At 40.0% G+C, this 23,300-nt stretch overlaps 1 protein-coding gene across 3 annotated transcripts in view; it reads right to left on the bottom strand.

Moving 5' to 3' along the window:
- Nucleotides 1-23,300, bottom strand: part of mcama (melanoma cell adhesion molecule a) — a 90,214-nt gene that overhangs the window by 11,365 nt on the left and 55,549 nt on the right. For all 3 annotated transcript variants that reach the window (XM_075486855.1, XM_075486853.1, XM_075486854.1), the window contains exons 2-12: nt 10,879-11,012; nt 10,216-10,444; nt 10,050-10,120; nt 9,860-9,947; nt 7,863-8,042; nt 6,102-6,229; nt 4,547-4,691; nt 4,330-4,445; nt 3,581-3,722; nt 2,650-2,780; nt 1,764-1,905 (exon numbers count right to left, since the gene is read on the bottom strand). In XM_075486855.1, the coding sequence (XP_075342970.1) occupies nt 1,764-1,905; nt 2,650-2,780; nt 3,581-3,722; nt 4,330-4,445; nt 4,547-4,691; nt 6,102-6,229; nt 7,863-8,042; nt 9,860-9,947; nt 10,050-10,120; nt 10,216-10,444; nt 10,879-11,012 (1,506 nt within the window). The remainder of the gene's footprint in view (nt 1-1,763; nt 1,906-2,649; nt 2,781-3,580; nt 3,723-4,329; nt 4,446-4,546; nt 4,692-6,101; nt 6,230-7,862; nt 8,043-9,859; nt 9,948-10,049; nt 10,121-10,215; nt 10,445-10,878; nt 11,013-23,300) is intronic.

The raw sequence follows: 23,300 nt of genomic DNA, 5'->3' as shown, positions 1-23,300 counted from the left end.
ACTCACACTCACTCTCCTAAGGACAATTTAGAGTCATCATCTATATCATGTTCTGTTAAATAATTAAGCCTATTTAAACTAACACAGACTTCTACTGAGCCAACAGAAAGAAGGCAGATGCCCGTAAAACGGGTGGTGGCCACCACCTCTAACGGGAGGGAAGTGGCTGAGGGAATCCCCGGAGGGAGTCCACCCTCAAGACACGAGTGCCTTTATAAAATATAATAGGCCTATATATGTCTTTTTTAAGCCTATTCATACAAATATTTATTTGTCTTTTATGTCTTTTTTTTCTTTTGTCCCAACACATTCTGATAGTGCCGCTCAAAAAGATTATTGTCTGTAAATGCAAAAATCTATGCGCGGTCTGATAACCATCTCCGACGAATATTTATTTCTCTGCGCAATAATGCTGCACATTCATCCACGGGATCGTTGTCAAAAGGACATGTTCGTGAAAAAAGTCATCTCCTACTGTGCCTAATGGACTTCTAGAAGTAGAAGAACTCGCTCTGCTGACTGAATGAATGAGGAAATCAAATGGCGTGTGTGGCTGAAAGAGGGCGGAGACAGAAAGAAACTCAAGGTTTCTTGAATAAAACCTGGTCCCGACCAGGTTAGGTTCAGAGAGTCTGTTACTCCGGTAACTGACCGTGAGGTTAAGTTACCTTTCTTTATGAAACAGGCTAGAGTTACCCCTCTTTCTCGGGGTTGAGTTACCTCCCTTTGTGAAACGGAAAACTCAGGGTTTCCCTCATTTCAGGGTTAACCAACTCAGAGTTTTCACTAAACCTGCTACGTGAAACGGACCTCTGGACTGCAGGCAGCTCTTCTTACCCAGGCTCTTGTAATAGATGCAGTATGTGGTTTGACATTGTCTTGCTGAATTGTACAAGGCTGAAAAAGATGTTATCTGGAAAACCTGTAGATAGCTTTCAGCATTAATGGAGCCATTCCAGATGTGTAATTTGTCAGTTCCATAAGAGATAATGCACCTCCTTACCATCAGAGATGCAACAAACTGGATGGTCCCTCTCATTTTTAGTCTGAAGGACGCAGTATCCGTGATTTCCAAAAAAGAATTTTAAACTTTGTCAGACCACAGAGCAGTTTTCCACTTCCACCTCAGCTGTTTCTTTTTAGTAGCTTACTTTTCCAGCCTTTTTTTGGCCCCTATCTCAACCTATTTGACACGAGCTGCAGCTAACAAGTTCAAGATGAGTTAATATTTTTCATGAAGTAGTAAAATGTCTCATTTTCAACATTTGATAGTGTGAATAAAATATTGGTTCATAATATTTGCAAATAATTCCAATCTTTTTTTATTCACATTTTATCTTCATTTTGGAATTGTACAGTCTGATATGAAAAACCTTTCAGGAGAATTCTCCAATAACAGACCAATAAATGACCAGAAGATGTATTTCAGGCACCGCTGTGAGAATCTGAACGAGTATAAGATCGTCATTAACTTCAAAAGCAAGAGTTTTCAAACACTCATGCTGCCTGTAAGAGAACAGAGAACACTCTTCTTCCTAAATATAATTATTTTTCCAACCCACCACATCACACCTTGTTAACCAGATGCCAAAATGCAAATGTTATGAGATTTTCCAGTCATATAATAACACAATAAATAATGATTAAGAAACATAACAGAGGACTTTTATAATCTGGCCTTTTCAAAAATATGTCACTTCTCTGAATACATACATAATTCAACTTTTACTGATTTTTCAGTGCAAAAGAAAAGAGGCTCTTACTGGCTTTGATGCTGAAAGCCTTGACTTCAGTGCCCATATCATTGGAAACGTTGCAAAGAGCGCTGATGTCTGAGGTGACTTTGACAGACACCACGCTGTGAGCCATGTGATCGTTGGCTTTGCTCACCACTTCTTGCCAGTTCTGTGGAGACGCACAAACACAAATTGTTTGCATGTAGGATATCATGCACATTTCTCTTTCCACAACTGTAACCAAGCTGCTATACTTGCTCTATTAGATCTTGATCTCTTGTAGAATCTTACTCTATTCATCACCATGGCGTCTCACCAGGTGAGTGGTGGGATTTGTTGTGTTATGGCTGTACGTAACTGAGGCTCTACAGGTTCTGTCCAATGTTCCTTCCTCATAAAATCCCAATCATTTTCAGACTTGACTTGAAGGTGCATTGTAAACCAAATTAACGTCTGTCATGATCCTTTAATTTAGGAAATGAAAAATCCAATACTGTTCATGTTCCTAAACTACACTTTTAGCACTTGATGTAATCCAGATGTTTTATACCTGAATGATTCATAGGTCAGTGTTAAGTGGTTAAACAAAAAGAGAACAAAAAATCAGGCTTCTTGGAAGTAAGTTATAAAGAAATGAGAAGTGGCTCAAGACTTGTTAACATTACTGTACACACATATAGAGCAGAGAAAAAATAACTGTAACAAGTAAGAAAACCAGCCCTAACATCTTTGCTTTCAGTGTCAGGCTGAAATGCTTCCACTGCAGCAATGGTTGCACCATAATTCAAATTGTTGCTGTCCTAATCTTCAACAACCACTCAAACAAACTCATCCAACCACAAAGTCAGCTTCTACTGTACACCAACACTTGAAGATGGATGGATAAATTCATGCTGTGAGTCAGACCGGATACCTGGCTGCCGATGATGTTCCAGGAGATGCTGGGCAGTGGATGTCCCTGAGCCTCACAGCTCAGGTTCACCATCCTGCCTGCTGCCTCCTCCAGCTGCACCTCCTGCTCCATGCCCATCAGCTGGGGACCACCTAGAAGAGCCCATGCAGAGGTAGAGTTAATTATACTTCAGAGACCAGACTGCGCTCTGTTCTGCTCCTGCTTCAATTTGCAGCTGATGAACACTTCTTCCATCTTCACCTGTAGCCTATAAAAATGTACTTGTTCACTAGTGCACACTGCGTCCAAGTTGAAATCATCTACTTTTGATGAAATTCTCATTACTCATTTTTCCACTGAACTGGATTTTGGCTGCTGTCAGTGGGACACAAAAAACTCCTGCCCAGATGTTTCACATAAACTTTATGGTGGCTTCAAAGGGCATAAAGTTCCTCTGTCCTGGAAGGCCAAACTCTCACAACTCCAAGAAAATATCCTATTTTCCAAACTCAAGTTCTAAGAATCAGCGCAGGGCCTTTTTCACCTGACTGACATTTATTGTGATTGGTTTAAATGAAAAGTTCTAATAATAGTCAGACTGCAAACTAAAGAAGCAGAGAGGGTATTGATGAACAAGAAAGAGTCTGAAACAAAAAGGTTCCTGCATGTCTGCATAAACTGCAGAAATCAAACTATCTATTGGCTCTTACAAAGGTCAAATTTGTCAAAGCAGTGAGAACAAAGACAATAATTTCCTTTGGTCTCATTCAACACCTTTCCTTGTTTCTTCTTATAAACAAAAAACAAAATGCAGAACATGCAGTTAACAGGTAACAATGTCACTAGGTTAATTTTAATTCACATATGTGATGAATGCATAAGTCCACATGGAGGCCTCAGTCTGCATTATTCATGCAGAAAAAAGGTTGAACTGGTACAGGTGCTGACTGACCTTGGACGATGATGTGAACGGAGCCGCTGGTGTGCAGGGTGAGCAGGGAGGGAACGGTCACTTCACAGATGTACTTTCCGCTTGTTTCATAGGTGGCGTCCAGCAAGTGCAACGTGTTCCCCTGACCCACCTGCTTCCCATCCTGAACACATCCAACAAAAACACGCGCACACATAAGAACAGTGGATCGTAATAAGTGAGAATGGTCAGTGGCTCTTTATAGTCTGCTTTCAGGTCTGCATGTTAGTGAAGGAGCTAAAGAGCAGAATGTCTATAACTTTCACATAGACTACCATGATATTTGTAACAGACATTCATGTTCCCCTAAGTGAGAGCTGTAATAGCTTTAATTACCTAAATATAGCAGTAATGATGTTTTTTATCAGCTGTATGTAAGTTCTTTGCTTAATAACTTCACTGAATATTGCTATTCGACTGAAGATATAAACAGGTTCTGTGAACTAAACAAACTAAAGACCTGTTAAGCTCTTGTTGCTTATGATATGTCCAGTGCAGGTGTGCTCAGAGTGATGCGTTATCAGTGTAATGCAGGAACTTTAACATCCTAAACAGCAGTGGAACAAAATGAGGTTCTGTACATGTTCATAATAGATTATATTCATAAAACAGAAAAAATTGAAAATAAAAGCACCTTTAGTGCAAACCTGCTTCAGGTCTATTACCCTTTGCCATTAAACTACACTGTTTGTGGACACACACTAGTCTATGAATGTTTTTAGGATACATACCTTGGACCAGACTGTAGATGTTTTGAGGGAGGACAGAGCATTGCAAGTCGCAGTCAGATCTTCTCCTCTGAGCATAACCTCTGAGTCTTTTGGCACCACAACTGCTGGGTCCAAGTCTGAAGCATCACCAAAACAAAGCGCGGGAAACACATTGGTGAATTTGACATGACTCCGCTGAACTTTGGCTGTGGTGTGTGGGCTGTGTGTTGTTCCTCACAATGTACAGTGAGCTGCACCTCTCCTTTGACATCGGTGAGGCCGCCAGCATCCACGGGCCGACACTGGTAGATGCCGCTGTCTTTACGAGACACTGGTGACAGGATCAACACATCCCCTCTGCTCTCCAAGTTCACATCCAAGTCCTGTGACAAATAGTCTGGTTAGATGTATTTTCTCTTTGTGTAAAAATAATAACAAAAACTAAGGTGCTGTGACAGTAAGTTTCTTCATATTTTTTAAATCTTTTTTTTATGTACTTTTCATAGACTTGGCCATCGCTGTAATATTTACTGTTCGGTTTCACTACCAGGATCTAAAAATAAAGTTACAAAGTTGGAAAAGTTTACGTCTGAATCCATTAGGGCAACAAACACACATGGTCAGTCACAGACAAAGTTTAAACATTATTGAGAAAGGTGAAGCACAAAAATTTCTGCTATAGCAGAGCTACGGTGGATACGTTTAGTATGACCCAAACCACAGAACAGGCCTCGGAGAGTGAAAGCATTTTTTCCTTCTCATGGTCCATCAAAGGGCTGCACAGTGGTGTGGTGGTTAGCACTGTCGCCTCACAACAAGAGAGTTTGGTTTAAAACCCAGCTGGGGCCTTTCTGTGTGGAGTTTGCATTTACTCTCTGGGTGCTCTGGCTTCCTCCCACCATACAAAAACATGCATTTTAACTTAGTTGGTGGTTCTAAATTGAGCGTGCACGGTTGTTTTTCTCTGTGTGGCCCTGTGATGGACTGGTAGACCAGGCAGGGTGTACCCCACATCTCGCCCAGTGGCAGCTGGGATAGGCTCCAGCCCCCTGTGACCCTGAATTGGATTAAGTGGTTATAGAAAATGGATGGATGCTCTGTCCATTTGATTGTCTAGAGTAAGGTATCTTGGCAACACTTACTTGTGATTATATTTGCTGTAAAAGTACAAAATCAAATGTGGAAGTTCTCCATTTTTCATTCATCCAACAAGTCTGCTCACTCATGTGTAATGAGCGTCACACACTTAAAGTCTTGATGGTTATTTTGTCTGTTTAAAGCAATTATACAGCGGAGTTATTGTGTCTACACATCACAGTACAGTTTATGAGAAATTGCAACACCATCAAACATAGGATCATGGCTAAATATATTAACACAAAAACCAAAATTTTTTCAGAATATACACTATTTCCCTTTATAGTCTTTCGTAGCAAAAATTGTTCCTAAAGTCACTCGTGGTTATAACAACCACTAACAGCAATGTCTGTGACAGTCCAATTAGGAAAGGTCCAGACAGCAGTCAGCTGAGTTTTTGTGTTATCCACACACACAATGAGTGTGTGTCTAACATGGGAATGAGTCCTCGCCATGAGCCCCATCAGTGTTAGGTCTCAGACCCCTGTCTGGATCTGCAGGGTCAGAACTGACAGAGTCTTCACAGACCCTGCACACTCATGTCTTCATGGGGCCCTGTGAGCTCTGCATATCAAAAACATTCCCTACATGTCTCTTGTGTGTCACCCATTCTCTCTCAGGGACTTGTAGGGTGAGAAAAGGCCCTCCATTCTTACTTGTTCTCTGTTGAAAATGAATGGCGACGGGGGGTTGCCATCACCCTGACAACGTAGCTCCACAGTATCCCCCTCTTTGACCAAGCCCTGGGGCGACTCCTTCCACAGTTCCACCATGGTGGTGGGGTCTGCACACACACACACACACACACACACACACACACAAAATCAAATAAAGCAGGATTATTCAGCGAGCTGTTAAAGTCATTTTAAAAGGCCATTTCCATAATGCTGACAGCACAGACTGTGTATCCATACTAAACTGCTCCAAACAACAAAGAGGTTGAGGAGATGATGAGGTTGTCAAAGTTCTTATGGTTGATGAGAACTAAAGCTACATTACTTACTTTTTTTCTATTAAGAGTAATACAGTTTGAAGATGTTTTCCACTTTGTCTTCTAATTCAAGTTGAGGGACTCACCACATTAAAAAATAAGTAAACACCTCTTAACATTCTCAGTTCTAACTCATCAGGTTTGTTTTCATCTAAAGAGCCAATCCAGCTCCACCAGAACTTAAATAGACTTGTATTATTTTTCTAAGTATTTGTCATAAGAAGGAGCTGAACTGTATGTGTAAACCGGTGTAGTGGCTCTCTAAACATCTGAATGGAAATAATCCATGAACAAACCAGCCCAAGAAGATGCTGACCTCATGTCAGAGGCTTAACTGGACCAAAAATAGCCTCCACTGCTGACTTAATATGGGAACCTTTAACCTCCATCTCAGCGGTGTTTTCTTCACTTCTACATAAATCATCACCAGCACTTTCATGGATTTGCTGGTTGTTGAGTTTCTGACGAAGTTGTTTTATTAATATTCCACTGACAGTGTGCAAGTTCAATCACATTAGCATCTGTTACAGCAAACTGTAAAAACAAAAACAACTCGATTGAAGAAGCACAGAATCAGAAGGTCCAAATAACAGAAAAAGATTCAATACAAATAGATAATATATGTAAAAACATATAAAATAGGTTTAATAGGACAGAAGGTAAGACAAACGGGCCATAAAAATATCACAGGTCTATCTTAAGTATTGCAGTGCTGTTTGATCATATTTGATTTGATTTGATTTGATATTCGGAAATAATGTAAACGTGCAACAGTGTGAATGACCAACACAAATGATACAGAAATAAGCTAATTACAGACAGTATGCTATTAATGTAACTCTTTTTGTAATGCTGCCCAAACATATTATGGGATTAGTTACAGAAATATTGTTAATATTTTTTCAGATTTAAAATGTGCTTCTTATTTAGGAGGAACCCAAATTTATCATTTTACAGCTTTAATTAAAAGGAGCGATGGAGAGAGACGAGGAATGTAGGCAGAGGAAGATGTTCTGAACATCGTGTACTATTTTCAATCTTTAATTTCCACACGATGGGCTCAGGGAGGACTTCACAGTTCCTTAACAAAGCATGACATGACTGTTTTATGACTGTTTTAGAATTGGACTGGTGATTTGTACAATTCATAATTTACTAAAAATCTTTTTGTCTTCATTCAGAAAGTCTTTGCTCCCAAAACCAAAAGAGAATTCCCAAGTTTAACAAAGAGAGGAAAATTTTTGGTGGTAGCTTTTACTCCGTGTGTTGGTCACATGGGGGAGGAAACACTGAGTGAACAAATTAAGTTGTTGCACAGATAAAGGCGTTGAAGCAAAATTGCCACCAGCATGTGGTTATTTAGAGCTTTACTGCTCTAACACAGGCTAACATGACAGCCGAATAAAAAGGCTCAGTGTTGACTCACAGTGAACGGTTATATTGATGCTTTGGGACTCAGTCGTCCTGATGGCTCCCGGTACAGAAAAGCTGACCTCACAGGAGAAATGGGAGTCCTTGTCCACCTTAACCACTTTGTACTCCAGTGTGCTCTGGATAGAGTAGAAGCCACTGTACTCTCGGGTCACCAGGAACAGCAAGTTTACATCTGTAATATGAACAAGACAATATAACAGATATGTAGCAATGGGCCACCACCAATACTGGACAAAGACTAAAGAAACTATTTAAAATATTAGGGCTCCAAAATATGCAATGAGAAGTATGTGTTTAACAAATATATAATAAGCCGACCTTGGAAAGGCCCGTTATGCTCACAATCACCATCCTGTAAATTATTAGGTCTTCCTCTGTGTTTTTTTGGTGGTGGAATAATTATTAACACTTTCTCATATTCTCTTTTAAACTTCATTAGCTCTCTCTCTCACTTGGTGGCATCATTATTGATCTGTTCTCGCCTGGTTTCAACCTCATTTGCAAGTGCAAACGAATGGAAACAATATGTAAAAGATAAAAGTGAGCAGCTTTCCAAAACAACAATAATAAAACTATCATGTTACCACGACTACAATAAAATCATGCTTAGAACTTCAGTTTAACAAGCTTCACTAGCATGACCATCAACGTGTACTGTACTGTATATAATATTGTTTACATTTAGTGGGAAATATATACAGTGGTTTCAACCCTACCACAGTATATTAGAATTTTATAGCTAACTTCTAAAAAATAAAACTGTCAATGTCAGTTGGTTTTAAAGATAGTTGGTCAAGAAGATGTTTGAGTCTCTACTAATGGCCCTGTCACACTGTTGCGTATGGCACTAGCGTATGCCAGCGTATGAAAATGATCACTCATACGCTGGTATACGCTGACATACGCTAGGGGAACGTTAGGCATAGGTTGTATACGTTTCAAGCACGCTGGCATACGTTGGCATACGCTGAGGCAGAAATAAATGTTTGAACATGCTCAAAACTTTTGTGCATATGCAAGCGTATGGTTAATACGCTAAGCATACGCTAGGCATACGCTGAATACGCTAGAGGTACGATATAGGTACGTTACTGATAGGTCGAGAACGCTGGACATAAGTTGCCATACGCTGGCATGAAGGTGTACCGTACAGCTAGCGTATTTATCATATCTGAGGCAACCGACGATTCACGGGAGCGGTCAGGAGGAGGAGTTGGGGATCTTGATCGCTCAGAAGCATGTAACTCATCAGCCGCAGGTGCATCAGGCATTTCAGCAGGTTTGGGTGAGAATGATTCTTGTGTTTTTTTGCCTTTTCCTCGGCCCAGGGCCCGGGCAAACGACGATTGCTTCTTGGGAGGCATGATCGAGATGAATGTCTCGAGAGATGTTGATAGCGCGTCGTCTACTGCAATAATGGAGCAATGTGGAAAGGCTGCTGATATAGGCGCGTTGAAACGTACGCTGGGCATGTGCAGTTCATATGCTACTCATACGCTAGTCATACGCAGAGAACGCTGGTTATAAGTTGTTCATACGCTGACATACGCTGACATTTGCTAACATTCGCTGTCCATACGCTGTCAATACGCTGACCATAAGCTACTCATACGCTACTCATACGCTACTCATAGGTTCAATACGGTAAGTATACGCACAATTCTTTATTTTCAAGGACTTTTCGTGCGTATGAAAATTATATTGTTAATTTTCATACGCAACTCATACGCTTCTCTCATACGCAACAGTGTGACAGGGCCATTAAGTGATGGACCAACTGACAAACCATCAGGTGCAAAAAACTATTTGACACTGATCAAATACTGTCCATCAACCGTCATTTTTTATCAATAACATGTAGCAGCTGTTAGACCACACACTGATCAGCCACTAGTGAACAGAAAGGATATCTTTATCCCGCTGCTGCATCGGTGTGCAAAGGAAACACTCCAGAAAGCCTTAAAGACAGACACAGAGGCCCATACTTACATCCTGGTGTGGTTGTCAGTGGCACGCCATTCCTGTACCAGGTGATGTTGGGTTTAGGGAAGCCATTTCGAGCTTCACATGATGCCACCTGGAAGAAGAGTCACATTGACTATTAAAATGAAAAACAGAGTACATCAGCATGGTAAATTTGAAGATTATTGTGTATATCAATTTCTGTCAGTCGACTCACCTTAGACAGCGCTTCTTTGGTCACAGATATTCCGGAAAGGACACCCTCGATTACGGGAGCCTCTGGAGGAGCTAAATCAGGACAAAAATTGTTGTAGTCATTTATAAATTATTTCGGAAATAAAGACTTTTATTAAAATGAAGGTTTCTCTTGTGGGCTGCCTTACCAAACACTCTGAGGTGGGTCTTGCGTTCAGCATTACCAGCAGCCAGCCCATTAACCTGGCAGAGGAATTCCCTCTCATCAGACAGCTGGACATCCTTAATAATGAGTCGTGTTCCCATCTTGTCTGAAGTCACCTCAATGCGACTGCTGTAATCTGTGTTGTTATAAACTATCTGTTGACTGTCGTCAGCGTAGAAAATCCGCACCCTTAAGCTGTTCCCTGCAGATCTCTGTGAGGCACACAGTCAGAACACACTTCACTCAACGAGAACATCACTGACTCTCAGTACTGTAGAGATCATTGAGAAAACTTGTTATAATGTTATATTGTGACAGATTGAATACAAAGGCTAAAAGACTGAGCATTGTGAGTTAATCTAGAAAAAAGTCAGTAATGTGCTGCCCTCATCAAAGTTAACCCTGCATAAGAGGCTACCTCATTAAGCTTTAATCCCCATATTTCAAATATGGCTAAATCTTACTTTCTTTTTCTTTATTAGTTTTTCAGTGGAAAATTATTTAATTCTTTTTTTTTGTTAAGTTTTATGTCGCAACTAGAAACTGAATTAAAAAAACAGATATCCCTTGACTGTAAGAGGACTTCATACATGAGCAGTTAGTTTCCAACAGACAGCTTCACTTTTCATTATCCAGCTTTACTCACCACAAACCACTGGATCATGAAAAATCTGGGCTCATTGTCGGTGTCAGTGAAGCTGTACTGGCAGGGAATCTCAACCGAGTCTCCCAAGTACACCTCAAGATTATCATTCATTGTCAGCTCCACCTTGCTCCACACTGAAAGACACACATATATGCATATAAATCAATGAGATTCTCAGCACATTATTCAGGATCCATGCTGAGACATAAAATATATTTCCCCAAATCAAACTTGCATTTCAGTGTAGCTTCATTCTCTCTTAACAGTGTAATTTTGACCTTCAACTTCAATTTAATTCTAAAGCCATTGTGTTTGGCAGATGACTGACTGGCTTCCCAGGCCAATCTGGAGACAAGCTGCCATGTTAGCAGAACAAAGAAGAAAGGGATTCTTGTCCACATGGCATAATTTTCAACTCCCTTTCTGCCTGGCTGACTGTAACCACAAAACCACATTTTGGCCAGAAAATCAGTTCCCTAGGCATCATTGGGGGAATGCAGGCATGGGAAGGCTAGCCAGTTTGACACTGGGCTGTTGATTCAGAGTGCCAAGAGCTTTTTCAGCCATGTTGGACTTGGCTGCTGTTCTAGTGGGGCCCACTCCAAATGACAAATGAAAACAAGGATGGCACCAAAAAAGTGTATTTTCTCTGTTTAATTTAGTTTAGAGGATGGTCAAGCATACTCCCTCTACCCTCCCCTCCTCTCCCTCCTACGCGGTCAGATGTTGTTGGATGTTCAGTGTAGTGTAACTTGATTTCCTTAAGTCGCTTTATCCATTTTCTAAATTAACTAGTAGGACCATGTTCACACGTATGATAATAAAAGGACAAAACAAAGACCGTCGCCTCCTCTATCGCCAACTTCTCTTGAGGGCTGCTCCGACTGGCAAATTTTTGTTGTCCTCCTGACAATGATTCATATGAAATTCTCATAAAGATTAATATAACAGAAATTTTAAAAAAAAAGTCAGTTTTATGTCACAAACACAATAGGAAATAACTCAACTTGTTAATAATACTAATCCACCTCTTGAAGACAAGAAAGTAGTATTTGGCATTGAATAAAATATGGCATTTCTGTTTTGTAGCCAGGTATCAAACAAACTACAACTTAAATATAAAGCCTATTACGAAAATAAACAAAGAAATTACAATGACAAGCATCAACAGTCAAAACAAGCAATATTTTAGTGTACCAACAGATACAAATCAAATGTTAGAGGTTAAAGGTCAAACTTATAACTTTAGAAAACCACTGGATGTCAGATGACAGCAGCAGAATCACTCCAATAAAACAAACTGAAAGTAAACCTTACACGACGTCCCTCAACTTGTTTGTTCGTCTCTGTTTCAGGAAACCACACAAAGCTTTACTCTGGTCTCATACTGCTAAGGTAGAAAATGTAATAAAGTCAGTAGGAAAAAATGTGGAAATCTGCTCGCTTCGTACTGCACAGCTTGGAGTTGAATACACTTACATGCACACTTGCCCAGATCGGCTGTCACGACACAGAATAAGAACTGGATTTACAACAATAATAAGAGAAAGAGAGAATTCAATCTCAGTTAACGCCTCACAACAGTGCAACATCCTCACACACCAATTTATCCTTTGCAACTATCTAAAACATCACAAATCGAATCTTTAAGCAGCTTGAGATTCACTGTTTGTGGCACTAATTCAAAACTTGTGTGATCAATAAATATTGGAGGAAGGAAGTTGAATGAGACTGCATTATTTAAAATGGCACCAGCCAAATCTTAAATGCTGAAAAATTAGGAAACAGAGGCCAAATACATGACATTTCAAAAGGTCAATGTTCCTTGATCCAGGACCATCAACACCTCTCTTGTTTGAAGAGCGAGAAAATCCACTTCGTGTTTATCTTTACATGCTGGTTGTGGACATCACTATATGTTGTTGTTAATCACTCAATAAAATATCTCTATTCCTTAAAAGTAACCTTAAGAACCCGGAAATAAAAGAAGCGGAAAAAGTTAAATATTTCCAGGAAATGTCCTCAATCAAAGGGGTTTCTGAGCTGAATTAGGTTTATTTCCAATTTCCACAGCTGAAGACTACAAATTTATTAACACAATGCAACAAGGAAACAAAAACATGAATTGCTGTGGTTGTGTTTAACAAGAAGACAGAAGTCCTTCTCTTTTATTCTTGAAGACATTTAACCTCTCACCCAAATGGCTTCTCACTTCACTTGTCACATTCCTCCGTTCAGAGGAACGGGATGACCTGAATGACTGAGAATCTACACAAAAATACGAGAACTGAATTGTGTCCTCCCCCTCCACCCACTGTACTGTGTGTCCAGATAACAATGCAGGCCATCTTAATACTGTTACACACTTAGGAGGGAAAAACCATGGGCATCCCAGATTTAGTTTTTTTAGACAAATGGTTTTAAAAAATAAAGGAATATTTAGCCAGAGTAAGGCCTTGGTGTCCTCATATGTGGTTTCAGTGTTGGTTGAAACAGACCAAGCATGAAGGGAGGTTTAAGAGTCCAGTTGCCACCCCGCTGCCTCCATTCAGCTGTCTGCTCCCCCATCAGCGCCCTGTCTACCCCTCCTCCTCCTCACCACTAATAATTTTCACAACTCGTTTTTTTTTTTCTTTCTGTCCCGCCCTTGCCTGGGCCTATGCTCAGCCAACCATTCCTTTAAGACAACGGGCACGCCTTTGTTCCCCCACCTGGGTGGAACAGAGCCCCCCCATGCGGACATACATATACCCCCACCCACCAGTCTTCCACTCTAGGGGTTAAAAACAGTTCACCATGTGCTGAATTTGTTGTTTACCGTGGTAAAGATGGTGTGAAACGGCTTTGAGACAAAAAGAGATTATGGAGGCCAAAGAAGAAAATATGTCGCAGAAGTCATTGTAAAAAATGTTGTCTCTTTGGGGCCATGCTGGTAACTTTTCAACTAATCCGATTAGCACTGGGGGGTTGCTGCGGATTTGGCTTCCAAAGCCAACCTGGGACTGCTCTTATCTGTTCCTGTTGTGACTTTATGCACACGGTTTACGGCACAAACACACATTACCCATGATCCATGAACTGCTGCCAGTGGTTGTGCTTGTGAATATATTCGTGTGTCTGCCGTCTGCATGAAGCAGAGCTAATTCAATTGGAAAAATACAAAGTTACGTGATATTTGGATGTGTTGACAGGATCAGACATGTGACTGGGCAGGACAACAAATGACTGGTTTGTAAAGAAGAAGAAAAAATATCTAGGGGGGCTTGTAACAATGCACAGTTACGCTTGAAATGACCAGTTGATTCCACAAAAGCTAGATTTACACATGCAATGTTGGGACATTATTCATATTTCATTATGTCATAGTTAAAACAATTGACTGCCTTCCTTTCTTTTACTTTAGATGCCAAAACAGTGTGTTTTGATGCCATTAGAAAAAATGCTTTCACCACCTTTGGCTAACGGTTGTTGTTGTGTTTGTCACTTAGACAGAAGAAGTGCTGCATCCAGCCTCTTTGTTCAGAATGCATCCTATTCTTTTGTGCAACCACTTCAAGACCATTTGTTGAAAATCTGTGGTATACTCTCGCACCTTATCGAGCACTGATTCATGTATGCAGAAATTGTCAGGCTCTCCTAATGTAGGAGCAGATCGTCTGGACACTGAATGCACTGGCAGGTGTTGTATTTTTTTTAGAATATGCATATTTTGATGGGGAATAAAACTCTGCTAAGACTTTTCTGCCAGGGAATGAAAAATAACTCATGGACACAGCTTTAAATCAATTAATATATTCAAGTTTTCCAGCAAAAACCCATAGTAGAGTTAAATGTTTCAAAGCTTTTTGTCTGAACACTATTTGCTGTACAGGAACGTTACCTAAAAGTAGGAGTGTGTACCTTTCCTCTATAAGATAATTCAGTATATGGACCATGAGATGCAATAGAATTTGGGGACATTTGTTTTTAAACAGAACAATTCAGTTTGATTCAATTCAATTATATCTAATGCAGTCTAATACAGTTGTCAACATTGTTTAACATAGATAGTTATAGCACATGCAAATGAGAACAACCCAGGTCTATTAATGTGGCATTTTTTAACTACCTTCTACCAGATATATTTAATAAAAGGCCATAGAAGTATTCGGAGTATTTTTGTTACTACATAGTACAGAAATAATTTGATATCAGTTGATATCTCTTTACCACAGCGCCAACATACATACATGTAGCTGTGGTACATGCACAGATTCTCTCCAACTTCCTCCCACTGTCCAGAAACATGCATGTTAGTGTTTCTCTGTGTTGGTGGAGAGGCCACCAAATGTGATGAACTGGTGGCCTCTCCAGGTAGTACCCTACGTCTCTCTCCAAATGTTGGTCTCGCTTGGATAAGCTACATCCCCTGTGCCACCCTTATGTGGATAAACCAGGTATGAAGAGAATGAAGCGGCAACTTGCAGGTTCCGTAAAGTCAGTCACCCATGGACTAAATAAATAATAAATAACATTTTTCCCACTAGTCATTTTCCTGCCTATGACAAACACCCCGGGTCTGAATTTCTATGAAACTCACCTGTTTAAACTGTAACAAGAGTTTAGGATTGTATAAACTAAGGGTGCGCCTGCCTAAAGTGATGATAAATGCTGTAATAAACCAATGAACGAGTGGAGAGTTCTCAGGTAGATTCCTTGCTTGTCAAGTGTAAGATTTATGGTGTTGGGCCACTGGAATGAATGCCCTGAAATTTCCCACATTCACATCCAACGTGATCGAAAAGCGAAATACAATTTAAAATGTTCACCTGAACAATTAACTTTTATCCTTTAAAACATTTGAGAAGAAAGGTCAATAGAGACAGATGACACATACGTTTCTGTTCTTCCATTCAAGGCAAGCTGACACAGTCACACAACACTGTCACAATAAAATTCAGACAATAAAAGACATAATAAGAGGGCTACTCCCAGGAGCCTTCGCATACAGTCACTCATTATGCGTCTAACGCACAGACAATACCCTCAGATGCAAACTGACGTGGTCACCATTATTGGCTTTCTCATTCCATTAAGGCTGTCAGCTTAGGCGTCCAGTAGATCTGCAGCTCTGCCACTGATAAGAGTCCAAATCACCTCTGACACAACAAACCAGCCTCATTTACTCACCCTAATCCCAGACAAGCCTGCTGAGGCATGAAATGAGACTGAAAGATTCTAAGAATATAAAAATGTCATCTTATTAATGTTCACTGGACATGTCAGGCTGACTGTTGGAGATATGAGCAGAAAATACAAAGACCGTTTTCGTTTAATGCAACACATTGTGCCTGTAAAACATGGGCTGTCAGGGTTTGATATAATCATATGGGTTAAAAAAAAAACTGAAACGAGCATGATAATGTAAGGTTATGCATTTTATTCCACAGACACACCAGCATTTCAGAATTTTCTAGTTCGTATAAACTCTGAATAAAAGTTGTGTGCTGAAGCTGAGAGTCCCTCAGAGAGTGGAGGGTGTAAAAAGCTAGCATGTAAGTGTGGATGACAGGGAGGAGGATTGAGGATTTCTCAATACGCAGTACTGGTGTGGTGTTGAACACCTGGGGGACACTGTCTACTGGCTGACTTCAAAGGGCACACACACACACACACACACACACACACACACACACACACACACACACACACACACACACACACACACCGTGAAAGCATACATCCCTACAGTGAAGATGAGAGCTCCTTGTCCACCTGATGTGCTTTCAAAAGCAGCATCCGGCACAAATCTCCCTGCAGCCTGTTCCCTGTGTGACTATGAAGGGTTCAGGCTTTATTCTTTCACACAGAGAGATAAGGAAGTGCGGCAAATCTCCTCAAAGACACTTCTTTATGCATCTTAAAGCCCCCCTTTCATGCATCAGAGCATATCACAGCTTAAGGTCAAGTCAGGGCCTTGCACATCGTCCATGATCAATGCTGAGGTGGAAACTGTCAGTTCAAAACTTCCATGAAGTGCGCAAAGTGACAGCCATTGATGGACAAGACATTATGATGCATTAACACTACACACTGCTAATGGAAATTAGATTTTTGTAAGGGGGGTGAGGTTGTCAAAAAAAAAAAAAAAGATTCAGATACTAATGTATACTAAAAATGAGTAACTAATTAGATGCCCTGAGGGTAGATTTGTTGTCTTGAACAACAGCTTCACCAACCACTGCAGACAGACACAGCTCCTCCCTCACTAGCAGCTGTCGTCGGCATCGAAAAGGCTTAATATTGTTTTTATTCTTAAAGGAGCTTTTTGTGACCATTTTTGGAGACAGTGCACCAGAACAATATGGAGATATGTAGTGAACCTGGAAATTAGAATAGGATTCTGAAGTTAGGTTACATCGTATCTTGGCTCCTATCTAGATCAAAACAATTATTTTTTGTTAAAAAAACATAAATATAAATAAAGACTGAATTTCAGAAACTAAAAGTAATAGAATTCTAATTAATTCAATTAATTACTAATTTAGAATTAGCTGTACTGTATGTACATTTATCTATATTGTTACTTGGTAAAGTGGATGAAGTAAAAGTTTTGTCTCCCAGTAAGCCTTTTAGTAAAGAATAAAAACAATTAAATGACCAAAAATTCATCGAACAAAACAACGATTTGGCACATGTTTTACACCGGATGCCCTTCCTTACGCAATCCTCACCATTTATCCGGGCTTGGGACCGGCACTAGAAATACACAGACTCGTGCTAAAACATGGTATCTCTAAATCTGAATTATTCTGATATGGCTTCAACATTTTTGAACAAGTGGCCCTGTGATGAGCTGACGGCCTGGGGAGGGTGTACCCCGCCTCTGGCCAAGCTCCAGACCCCCTGTGACCCAGAATAGGATCAAGTGTGTATAGAAAATAAATCAATGAATGAAGGATTTTAAACAACCAGTGGTCAAACAATATATATTTAAGTTTGTCTCCAATAACATTACTTTTAGGGACAAATATTTCCAATTTTGCAATGCTCAATACCTAGCAGCTCTCTTCTTGCCTTTGGTAATTTTTTATTGATAATGAAAGTTGTGTAAAATTAACATGCTGCAGTGTGACGTCAATGGAACAGAATGTGCTTTTCTGAGTCAATGCTTGTTTAAAACAAACTGTACTATCCTGGCATCTTCAGTGTGAACCAGTGCCCTTCATACCCTCAGATGACTTCAAGAAACACGGGCCAAGCTGCAAAGGTTTAAAAACTTTCAGCAACTGTTTTACACCATCCTTGAGGATGAACACCAAAACCAGTGCACTCTCCGGCTTTGAAAGAATTGCTACTCATTCTTGCTTGTTAGCAACTTCTTCAGCAGCAGCATCAATTTTTGATCATCACACCCAGTGGGTGAGACTTCATTAAAGGAGCAGTGTGGATGTTTTATTTATGCTTGTATCTGATGTTCAGCAGTGAGTGCGGCTTGTTCCTCGGTATCCACTACCCATCAATAAACCCCCCTACAGAGCTGCTGGGCTCTGGCACGCAGGTTGCTTCGCAGCCACAGGATGGATAATTAAAGGTCAATAGGCTAAACACTGTATCTACATCATGGGGGAGTTCCTTTAGCTATGAGCTGAACAAAATAAAATTTGCCAGACAGTAACACAGTTTCCTGAAAGCTAATGGAGCAGTGACTGTGCGCTGCATTCCAGGAAAGTCCTGGAATTACAACGTAAATTCAATATCATATTCTTAAAACTGACGTCTTAACTATCTAAATGTACAAAAATGTGTGGACATTCAGACCTGTAAGGCACAATGAAAAAAAAGGAAGAAAGGCAGAACTGAATATTTTTATGTTGTACAACAATCTTTTTGTCTTCTTGCAGCCCAAACCCTCAGGTGAAAAACAGTATCTGCATAGAGACAAAACTATTTCCATTTCTATCCACTAAGGTTTGTATAGACAAGTCAACTAGTCCACTTTTCTGCTCTGCAATTATGTTTTACACTTTATGTTCACTAGTTGCTAATCACATTATTATAACAAGCTGAGGTGTAGCAGTGGAAGGCCATACAGTGAACCCTCGTTTTTCGCGGGGGTTATGTTCCAAAAAGAACCCGTGACAGGCGAAATCCGTGAAGTAGAAACCTTTTTTTTTTTACAATTATTATACAATGAAATACTGCATAATGCATTGAAACCAAAGAACAAAACCGTTTTACAGGCCCAAGCATTTGTTTAACAAATAAAAGTACTGTAAACGTTGTTTTTTTTTTTTTTTACAAATAACTACTGTAGCCTACTGTAAAATAATCATTTTCATCATCAATACGAAATGAAGGCTTCAAATTGCGGAGATCAGCGCCGCCTCACCGCAACCCGAGTCATTGGATTAGAACGGGAGAAAATGAAAAATGATTTTGAAAAAAAATACAAAGTACAGTAGGACAAATAGTGACTCACGTGTATTTCACTGCTCTTCTGACTGAGCTGCTGCATCCTGACTCCGCTCTGTAGCGTTTTTTTCTTCTAAAGCCCGCGGTGGAGGTGTGTTTTTTCGAGAGAAGAGCTTAGTTATCGGTAGTTGTTGTCGCTCTTTTTTCTTCTGGGCAAAAAGATTTATATATACCGACATGCCACCATCGATTATGTTTCAGAACTGTAATGAACGTGTACGTGTATATTTTAAACCGCAACATTATTGACACACAGGTAAAGTAGAAGCGGAGAGACTGTTTAGCTAATCAGAATGCAGAACACAATGCACGATGCAAATCCGTGAAGCAGCGAGACCGTGAAAGATGAACCGCGTTATAGCGAGGGTTCACTGTAATTATTTATGAGTGCCAGTGGATGGCAGAGAGAGGCAGTTATGCAACTTAAAGGAACTGTTCAACTTAATTAAAAACCCAAAGAAGAATATCAGATATCCGTCATTTGACCAAGACACACAAAAGCTACGTGGTTATTTGGGAGAATTTTCTATCTGGCTGTGAAAACTATCATGTGACAACACAATGTTTCCCTTGCGTGTTATGCAGACACAGGCTCATTTATGTTAAATGAAAGCTGCAGTATATCCCTGCATCCTGTTGTGATGCACGGTAGGCTCCAGAATGTTACTCTGGCTGTTTTTTCCAGCTATATGTTGTCAGCCTACACTTTCACTCATCCATTTGCTAGCTTTTTTTTTTCATCAGGTATTAATCAATTTTGACTCAACGTTCGCCTCATGGTAGTCTTATGAGAAAAACAATAAAACCATGCAGCTTCTTATATCTGCATTAAATGCTGGGTGTTTTAAAATATGTTTTTTTATTTATTCAATCAAGCACACAGAAGTAGGAGCACATGATCGTTATAAAGCTCAGTTATCATTTACCTTCTGTATCTCCTTTATCATGTCTGTAACTTGGTGTTTTTCCATTTGTGCGCCGTGCTTTGAGCATCCCCTGATAATAGAGGAGAAAGTTAACTTGTCTGGCAACTATTTCCCTCACCTTAACAGTGATGAACTGTGTATATAGTTTTCAATAAATAAGCAAGGGCATAAAACATATAAAAATAAAAGGTAGTATCAGTTTTAAAGCAAACTGCTACATACATTAATTACAAATATATTCTTAAAGTGTGACCCTGAGCAACTGACTGGACCTCAGAGGGTCACTATCTATTATTCAACAACTGGTCATGTGATCCCACTTTGCTAAAGGTGGACAAAACTGACATTTTGACACAAAAATGTGTAACTAACTCTGATGCCTTCATCATCTCTTATTAAAGTGTGTGAAAGACAAGACATTCACATAAGAGGGGTCAGGTATGAGGTTTTGGCCGTCATTCGAACATTATAAATGGGAGACCTTTTTCCAATCATATCTCTGACGACAGCACAGCGGCTTGCCACTGTGTTCCAACAAAGAACGTATTATCCCAGCCCTGTGGTCATCATCACAGTGTTGAATATCCTTGAAAGCTACAAACTAGGTGCCAACTAAATCAGCCTTCCTTCAGAGAGAGCTGCACTGAATTACTTCAATTTCAGTCCCCAGAGTTCTGCAAACTCTGAATCCGAAAAGGTCGAAAAGCAGCAGACATGATTTGTTTGTATTTGTGACTTTTGTAACTCAATGGTTGTCTGTATTTGTATAGACAGGAAATATGCAGAGAGAGACACAACGGTTTTGTGTCATGTTTTAATCACTAAAACCGCAGAAGTTTTCTCACAGACTTTGTTTCTGCTAAAACCAACATGATTCACTGCATTTACAGGATATTTGATCACTGCATACAGAAGCTACAAAAAGCAAGTCAGGCGAAAAAGTAAGAACTTGTTCAACTGAATAAATTATTTATATCAAAAAGCTTTTTTTGTGGAGATAGGTCTGTTTCATTTGTAACAAACACATTAGGTCAGTACTTCTGGTAGGACGTGCTCACTCCCCATACAAAAACAGATTAACCTGTGACCCAAAGGACACTATGAAAAATGGTTAGATTATTAATACATGAAGGGTCACGATTTGCAAACAGCCGTGGTGCCGAAATCCCTCCTGGGCTGCTCTGGCTTATGTAACTCAACACAAAGTGCCTCACTGAAAAACCTGGAATAATTTAAAAGAAAGTTCTTCTGCATTTTCCCATGTCCATGCATCTGTTGTTGCTGGTCAATTTCTGCTGCTTCCCTTCTCTTCCACTTTCTGTCAAAGTTTCTGAAACATTTGATCCCTTCGTGTCATTATCTTTCTGCCTGAAACCCATCAAATCAATCTGTCTTGGGGTGTTACACTTCAGATATAACTTATTTTATTAGCTTTGAATTCACACATACCACTGCTGTCTCACTATATGTACAGTTGTCCTATCTCCTATCTTCATATGAGCCTATAATCACAGAAGATGGTTCATGTATAAAGAAATTTAATTGACAAAGTCTGTGATTTCTCTTAAAAGAATTTGTTCTATTTTTCATAAAAAGTGTACAGCTGGTTTAAAGCAAATTCAGACAGCTGCTGTACAATTACACTGAATCATACCAACTACTTAATTAATCATGCAAACAAGCTGGATATATTCAGAATATATTCAGTGGGGTTTTATCTCATCGTGTCACATAGAACTTGATGAGTCTGGTAGGCACTTACAGAAAGAAAGCATTACAATTAGCTTTAATGGTGATTACAATCAACGCAGCTATCAGACAGCCACCCAAACACCTCGAACAGTTTCTACATCTGTGTCTGTTATTATGTGCATATTTGTATTCAAGCAGTGCCTGTCCTACAACAAAGGCCTATTTGTGCATTCGCTTTCCTTTTATCCCATCAAGCAGACATGAGGCGAGCTGTCGGGCAAGCGTGCCACACCCAATTCACTGGGATCAAAATGCTGAACCCCAGCCCCCTGCAAATCCCCCGCTGAGAACCTTAATGCTCTCAAAGAGAATATCAGAGTGATCACAGGTGCACTGCTGTGTTAATGAGGAGGAGAGGCTACTGCATGTGCCCAGGCCAGTCCTACTTACCTCCAACACACACGGGACGAAAAGCAAAAACAATGTTGTTTGGACAGAATTCAATTTTACTCCCATTGAAAACCTTCTGAAACCCAGAGTCTGATAAGCATGCAGGCTTTCTACAGTGACAGCACAGGTGGTAAAAATGGGCAATGATCCAATCACATCAGAAAACCTGCATAAAGTTTCCACAGATTCGCCACTGAACCACTAAAAATGTTTTCTAAATATGTGAACCTGCTAAAAAAGTCATTGAACTGTCTCTTTCTTTTAGTGCAGTAAGCACAGTATGTGTGGTTAATCCCAACTGAGTGGAAAATTAATTCCAAATGTACATTATTTTGCTAACCGCAGCAGTTTTACCCAAATTCAACATTTATAAATGCAAATATGCTGAATACAAGTGTACTGTGAGTGGGACTGATTCGTGACTGATGCAAGATTGGATCATCCAGAAGGGACGAAGCATTGCCCAACCTGACAGCTGAGAAATACATGCAGACAGAGGTAATTAAGTTACTCATAATCAGCCATGAGCTCTCTTGAGAGAGAGAGAGAGACCCAGGCTCCAGGATAATTGTTTCACAGAAGTTGTTCCAAGTTTACACAGTCAGCATGCTTACATGAGGAGGCATATAGCAACCCAGACCCGCAGTGTTGGACATATTTTTATTGATAACTTGATTCCCCTCTGGTGCTTGAAAAGGATACGGGTCGTTTAGGCCATTGCCGTTTAGGCCCCTGTCGTTTAGGCCCCCCTGCAGTCGTTTAGGCCAGGCTACCTGAGCAGCTGAAATCTTTATTATTGTACATTCGTTTTTATAAGATATAAGTCAGCTCTACTGGTCTGTCTGGGTAGCCTACATATCTATGGTAAATATTGGCCATGTTTATTTTGCAGTTATTCAT

This window comes from Odontesthes bonariensis, chromosome 16, assembly GCF_027942865.1.
Source record: "Odontesthes bonariensis isolate fOdoBon6 chromosome 16, fOdoBon6.hap1, whole genome shotgun sequence".
Lineage (NCBI taxonomy): Eukaryota > Metazoa > Chordata > Actinopteri > Atheriniformes > Atherinopsidae > Odontesthes > Odontesthes bonariensis.
This window is presented reverse-complemented; position numbering and strand designations above follow the sequence as displayed.